The sequence below is a fragment of the Ceratosolen solmsi genome, unplaced genomic scaffold (assembly GCF_000503995.2).
Source record: "Ceratosolen solmsi marchali unplaced genomic scaffold, CerSol_1.0 scaffold26, whole genome shotgun sequence".
NCBI classification, from domain to species: domain Eukaryota; kingdom Metazoa; phylum Arthropoda; class Insecta; order Hymenoptera; family Agaonidae; genus Ceratosolen; species Ceratosolen solmsi.
The window spans coordinates 548,993-555,953 of NW_011948442.1; the positions used below are offsets into that span (position 1 = coordinate 548,993).

The 6,961-nt window shown below is 21.2% G+C and overlaps 2 protein-coding genes across 7 annotated transcripts; one reads left to right on the forward strand and one right to left on the reverse strand.

Moving 5' to 3' along the window:
* Positions 1–756: 756 nt before the first annotated feature.
* On the forward strand, positions 757–2,987 carry fy (fuzzy planar cell polarity protein-like protein). 6 transcript variants are annotated; one of them, XM_011504017.1, is made up of 6 exons: positions 757–761; positions 1,152–1,195; positions 1,275–1,667; positions 2,050–2,247; positions 2,315–2,514; positions 2,615–2,987. In XM_011504017.1, the coding sequence occupies exons 3-6, from the start codon at positions 1,275–1,277 to the stop codon at positions 2,985–2,987; spliced, it is 1,164 nt and encodes a 387-aa protein (XP_011502319.1). In that variant the 5' UTR covers positions 757–761; positions 1,152–1,195. The 6 variants fall into 6 exon arrangements, with proteins under 6 accessions (XP_011502319.1, XP_011502317.1, XP_011502318.1 ...); XM_011504015.1 differs by lacking the exon at positions 757–761 and having other exon boundaries at positions 925–1,195; positions 1,275–1,422; positions 1,483–1,667; XM_011504016.1 differs by lacking the exon at positions 757–761 and adding an exon at positions 925–1,059.
* A 202-nt stretch (positions 2,988–3,189) lies between these two features.
* Nurf-38 (Inorganic pyrophosphatase Nurf-38) lies at positions 3,190–5,766 on the reverse strand. Its single transcript, XM_011504020.1, has 8 exons — positions 5,424–5,766; positions 4,868–5,103; positions 4,718–4,804; positions 4,546–4,609; positions 4,419–4,481; positions 4,043–4,256; positions 3,571–3,680; positions 3,190–3,352 (listed from the first exon to the last, which is right to left on the reverse strand). Exons 1-8 carry the CDS (start codon positions 5,626–5,628, stop codon positions 3,324–3,326), a joined length of 1,008 nt encoding a protein of 335 aa, XP_011502322.1. The 5' UTR covers positions 5,629–5,766; the 3' UTR covers positions 3,190–3,323.
* Between the last annotated feature and the right edge of the window lie 1,195 nt (positions 5,767–6,961).

The following is a 6,961-nucleotide window of genomic DNA, read 5'->3' on the forward strand; positions in this document are numbered from 1 at the left end:
TAATCCGGAAAAATTAATTTCAATTCAGCGAAATAGATTTTTGTTGTAATAATCTTGATAAAATATTTACTCATAAAATATAAAAATACTTTTTTGGAAAATAATTTGGTTAAGTTGATAGTTCGATAAAAAGTGTTTTGAAATTTGTTTTATTATATATATTTTTTTTTTTATGTTTTATTGATGTCAATTAAAAATGGTTTCTTTTCCGGCAGATTTTATTATTTTATACAAATATATATATATGATAATGTCATATAATTTTTATATTTTGTAAACACTAGATATTTTATCTCTCTTTGTATAAATAAATTTTATTAATAATATTACTAACTCATAGTAATTTTTATGATTAGTGTGATTTTTATAGGAAAATATTTAATATACTTGAACTTAAAAGAAATTAGCTTTTGTTTTTAATTTTAATAATAGAATTTTATTTACACTAATTTTTAATTCCAATTTTATTATTTTTGATATTTTACATAATTATGATGTTATATAAAATATTTGCATTTTTAATGATACATAAATGTTCACGATTCAATAGTCAAAAAGAGATAATCATATTAATACTTAAAAAATCGAAATGGGTTTCAGTAAATTAAGTTTCACTTGAAGCTATTTAAATTATAAATATATTTAATAAAAAATATATTTTATAAGATATTTACGTTTGCAATATGTATTTTTTATTAATCCTTGTGAGATTAAATTTTATAAATAAATAGGCGTTTAATGGATTAGATATAAAAATATTGGTATTTTTATTTTTGTGTAATTTAAAACTGTTGGCTGAAATGAATAACGTTCTCTTCGCATTAATATTTTGTAATTCATATAATAGAACTTATAAATATTTACTTGATTGATATGATGTTTGTTTTAATGATATAATTGATTAAAAATATTCTTTATCAAATGTTAAATAAGATTTATAATTATAATAAATTGAAATCTTATAGCAATTCAAACAAAAAAAGTAACCTGTACTAAAATTGAGATTTCGTCCATTAACCTACTACCAGATATCTTAATTTATATGCTTTTCAGCATCAAGTATATAGTTGACACATATAAGTGTTATATTAAATAATAGATATAATTATTAATTATCATGACATCTCACGTTATGTGTTTAACTTCTTCAGGTGGTATTCCATTATTTGTTAGAAAAAAAGGAGATGGAGATTTGGTAATTAAATTGTTTGAACAAAATATCGTATTTTAATTATTATTTCTTAATGATCATATACATGTTATACATGTCATAGATGACTTTTTCAAAAATAGCATCTTTAAATGGAATACATATGTTTTTGAAAACTCACAACATTGAGTTATTAAATAGTGATATGGCAGACACTTCAATTGTATGGAAAGAATTCAAAGGATGTATTACTTTAATAGCCATTGCAAGTGGTACGACTAAACGAGTAATGCTTAAATTTTTAGATTCTGTTTTTAATGCTATGATTTTAGTTGTCAGCCTTAAAGATATCGAACAACCTAGAAGTGTAGAAAAATTAAAAAGAGATTTGCGTCCTTGTTACTCTATCATTGACAAACTTTTAGAATATTTAGATATTGGTGATATAAGTGGAACAAAAACAAATTTTTTTGATTTGACAGATTCTATTATATGCTCTGAGAATCATCTACTACAAGTTAGTAGATAAAATTCAATAATGATGTACAATTTTTTTATTTCAAATTTATAGAGATAAAAAATACTATATAAATTAATCTATTAGTTATAATAAAACAATACATATAATAAATATTTCAATATTTTTTTCTATAACAAATTCTGATTAATATAATATTAATAAATACATTTCAAATTTTCATAACAATATAATCTATAATAAAATTTTTTAAATACATGCATACAGTTATACTTAAAAGATTTGATAATAGATTTATCAATTTAAATATAGCTTGCATATAAATGTGGTTTCTTTAATACAAATCTTTAAAATTTTAATATATTAAAATATAATGAACAAAATAATTTGAATAAAAAATAATATATATCTATAATTATAGATTTGTCTTGATACTTTTATGGAATACTTGGATTCATTGTATGGTTGTATATTGATTCATAATTGTTTAGCAGTTGCTACAGAAAGTTGGTGGTCACTTAACCCAAAAGAAAGAAAGTTAATTATTTTAGCAATTACAACAAACAATAATTGCGGTACAAATGATTTACCAATCTTTTTACCATACAAAAGTCCTAATGTCAGTATTATTAATTAAATTACTCAAATTTGTAAATTCAATATTAGTAAATTTTTATCTTTTATAGTTAGCTTATCGATTAGTCAATGTAACTTTAGTCGATAACATTCAAGTTTTAGCTTTATGTGGACCTAATCCAGATGTAAAAGAAATTGAAAGGTTAGCCTTCCAATGTTGGAGAAATAATATAGAGATATTACGTACATCAGTCCAGTGTTATCCACGAAATTTTCCATACTCAATATCATTGGATTCCAGGATTTTAGGGTAAGAAAAGAAAAAAACAATGTATTACTTTATTAATATAATTATTATAATAAGAATTATATAATATTTGACGCAAATGCACATTTTTTTACTTTTTTAGATTTTTACTTGTCAACTATAAAATAAAAAAATTTGTTATGAGTAGAAATGTTCAACATTTAAAAAACCAAATTTCAAGAACTTATCAACTAGATACTATAAAAACTTTTTATCACTATGCAGTAGAAACATTATTTTATACTATAGATTCCTATACAAAAAATTTGGAGAGAAACGAAGAAAAAACTACTGATCAGTTTAAAAGTGCTAAAGAAACATACTGGAGTTTCGAATATCATAAATGCCATGCATTAAAAGAATTAGATCATATTATATGTGTTTTATATACATCAATTGTACCTACACATACTATGAGATTAATAACTCATAAAACCTTAAAAATTATTTTAACAGAAAAACAAATTTGTTGGTAACATTATAAAAATAAATAAATGTGTTTATATGGTATAAAAAATTAATTGTTTATTAGATTCTTTTTCTTCCAAATGATTTTTTTTTTAAATATCAAATTTTGTATATAATAGAAACAATCAGTTCTTTGAAATTGTGTAATTAGTTTTTAATTATTCTATATTAGTTTGATATTTTAATAAATAAAACTTTTCACAATATTAATTAAAATACTGTAAGTATTTGCGGTTGATTATTATAAAAAATAATATAAAATACATAGCAAATGTTCACAAAACTATTTTGTTGTAATGCTATAATCTATGTAAAGTCTTTATATATGGTTGTAGAATTCTTCATTAAAGATGAACATAATGCCATTTATCGACTGAAATTATCCAAATAATTTATTAATTTGAAAATAAAAAAAATAAATATGTCAACAAACAATTCATGTAAAATATAATAATACAAGTAGTTATTTTTTATAATTTATTTAACAAATTTTTACTTGCAAAAAAATTTTTATTAACTGTAATAAAAATATTTGAATTTTAAAATACAAAACAAATTTATATAAAAATTGCAATATTATTCATGACTTACCAATAGAATCAATAGGTAATGCTTCTTGCAGTTCTGAAGCCTTTTCTACAACTTCTTTAGCAGCATTTATTGTGATTTGAAATGGGCTATCTATGACAGTTACATTTGTACTGAAAAAAAATGCAATTACTATTATTCTAAAATGAATAAAAATAGAAGTAAAAAATAAAAAACAAATTTATTACAAGAAATAGCTAAATAAAAGAAAGATAGCATATTAATATTTACAATTAATATAAAATAAAATATGCAATTTAGAAATTAAATAAGTATAAAAAAGTATAATTTAAAATATGGAAAATTTTTTTTATAAATTTTATTAGAATTTATTGTTTTAGAAAAAAATATTAACTTTCATCATTTAAAATAGATTTAATTTAAAAACATTAAAATGTTTTAGTTTAATTATATTTAATGCTTTTTCTATAATGTTGTTATAATTAATAAAACATTTTATTATATATACACTAACCATGAAATATTTCCAGCACTTGTTTCTTTCTTAATGAGATTCTGCCAATGTTTGTGAACTTCTTCAATAACGTGTAAAGCAAAATCTCTTGGTTTTGCTTCACCATTAAAAGCAAATTGATTTTCTGGTTTACCATCAGGGATTTTGTATATCTTGAACCATTCAACTGTAGCTTTTAGTAAGCCTGGATAGTGTTTGTCTATGTCAGTAACATCTAAGTACATAAATAATTTTGTGTTAAACTTAGAGATAAGTTAGAAACATAGTTATTAACGAAAGAATTAAATAAGTATATAAATTAATAACCTTAATATTAGGTAATGTATAGAATAGCATTAATCATTACTTTCAGTTATTAAAAATTTAAGAAACTTACCATTAATCTGATTAGCTAGTGGATCATTTACATCAATAACAATTATTTTCCAATCAGTTTCACCTAATACAAATAAGTTCGTAAATTATGATAAATAAAACTTTTTACATAATGGCTTCTTAAATACCTTCATCAATTAGTGCTACAGCACCTAAAACCTTCACTTTTAATACATCTCCCCTTTTCGCTACCTAAAGTAAATTTCTTTATATAAATTTAATTTTTAATTTAAAACTGATTAATTTTACAATAAAATGTTTTCAATTATTTTAATAAACAATTGCAAGTAATTAATTTACCCTATAACCAATTTCCAAAACATCAATAGGATCATTATCACCTTTGAAACCAGTAGCTTCATCTAAAACATCAGGATTTTCCCATGTCTATAAAAAGATATTAAAAAGTAATAAATAATAAATTTTCTTAAATAAATTAATTTATAATACCTGTGGTAATGCTCCATAATTCCAAATATAACCATGATGTGGAAAACAGTTAGCAACATATCGAAGATTACCTTTTTTTATATCTTGTTTTATAGGATTTAATGGTTCTATTAAATTAATTTCCATTTTAGCATTTGTCCATCTAGGTACTTCAACAATCATGTGAAATATCTTATTAGATTCATCCGCAAATAATGAAATATCATGCATTGGTGATATTGGATTTTTCTCATTTTCTAAAAATAAATATAAAAAATTAAATAATTTATGAATCATCGAATTTATAATATTTTAAGAATAATAAAGTAAATATGGAAAAAAAGACTGCAATAATAATAGTCTTTGTAAAACGACTAGTATAAGTTCTTAAATAAATTAACATTTGAAAGATAATACTTTGATTTTTTCTCTTAATTGAAGCTTAACAGAATTAAATAATAATTAAAAGTTTCTTGAACATGTTAAAAAAAATGTAGCGAAAGAAATACACGATAACGACAAACTAAAGAAAATTAAAGGTTATATGATTTATTGATATTCAATAATAAATACTCACGAAAAAATAGCTTATAATCAGGGGAATTGGGTGTACCACGTTCAATAGTTGTAAAACTTGTCAGCATTTTATTAGTAGACATATATGCGTTTATATGTTGTTCTCGAAAGAATTGCCGTTTTCTCAAAACCTTAAGGGGTAACGCGATTTTATTTAAACTACGATAAATTAGCACGTGCAACGTCGCTATAAACATGATGTTCATCACAGTAGTATCATACGAAATAGATATATTTTTCGTAAACAGGCGACATCTAGCGGTAACTGATTTTAATTAGGCTTTAATCGTGTAGACACCATCGAACCTTAGCTCGAACTGAATTAAATGCAAATTGTCTTATGAGCTTCTTTACTCATTCGCACAAATAATTAATTATGATATAACGTAGCTTTCAAATATTATTCAGGTTATCAAAATTTGTACTCCATTTTAGTATAATTAACTATATTTAAAATATTTAGAATTCTTGTATTATGAAAAATAATGGTTAATTATTTAAATAAAAACTAGCTAATTCATCTACTACAATCTATTAATCGTTGATTAAAATATCATTGTTCATTATTTTATGAAAACTAGATATTTAAAGTAAATGCATTCTTATATTTTATATAATTATAGTACTATAATAAGTGTAGTAGTATTTTTATAATGTTTAAATAAAAATAACATATACTAGAATGTTAATAGTTGTGATAAAAATTCACGATAAAATATATTTCAAAATTTATAATATGATGGTAATATCGCATTACAATTCAGAAAGGTATATATATTTTTCAGTATTAAATAATACATATTAATTTAGTCTTTTAACATTAAAAAGTGCAGAAATTTAAATAAATTAACTAATTTAATACAAAATTAATATTATAAAATTTAGCTAAACAGTACATTTATTTAATTAATGGAAAACTTTATTAATCCAATATAAATATGTTATATAATATACCACAACCTCCTCTTTTACAAAGTATGTTAAAGAATAAGTTAAAAAATTTCTATTACTCTTTTAGTACATTTGTTTCATTTTATTGCACTAAATTAAAAAATACAGTTGATTAAACAAAAACAAACTACACATTAAAACAAGTCAGTAAAGTTTTCTGTATCTACAGTCATTGATTATATCCTTTACTGTCGATAATGCATAATAAATAACAGATAAATTAATTCATACATTATCTTACAAAAACAACTTGCATCTTACTATATTTAGCTTTATCAATTCTATTGTACATAAAATTGTGCAATTAATACTATTCTTCAATTAAATATGAAATATTTATATTTTTATACAATTTTAATATTTTGAGAAAATAAATCAATTAAAACCAACCATATTTAAAACTAGTTATTAATAATAATTTAACTACATTCATATGATCAATTATGATTTTTAAATGAAAGAATTAATTATTTAATTTCTAATACCGGATTTATAAAATATTTTATATTTTTATATCGATTAATTTTGAATCGTTTTAATGATAAATAAAATTTATTAAATATATTACTTTTAAAAGAAATAGTAATA

Coding starts and splice junctions, on each gene's coding strand:
- fy (XM_011504014.1), top strand. CDS start 1,118: ATGACATCTCACGTTATGTGTTTAACTTCTTCAGGTGGTATTCCATTA. Junction 2,248..2,314: donor TACCATACAAAAGTCCTAAT/GTCAGTATTATT, acceptor TATCTTTTATAG/TTAGCTTATCGATTAGTCAA. Junction 2,515..2,614: donor TTGGATTCCAGGATTTTAGG/GTAAGAAAAGAA, acceptor TTACTTTTTTAG/ATTTTTACTTGTCAACTATA.
- Nurf-38 (XM_011504020.1), bottom strand. CDS start 5,628: ATGAACATCATGTTTATAGCGACGTTGCACGTGCTAATTTATCGTAGT. Junction 4,610..4,717: donor TTTTGGAAATTGGTTATAGG/GTAAATTAATTA, acceptor AATTTACTTTAG/GTAGCGAAAAGGGGAGATGT. Junction 3,681..4,042: donor AGTGCTGGAAATATTTCATG/GTTAGTGTATAT, acceptor ATTTTTTTTCAG/TACAAATGTAACTGTCATAG.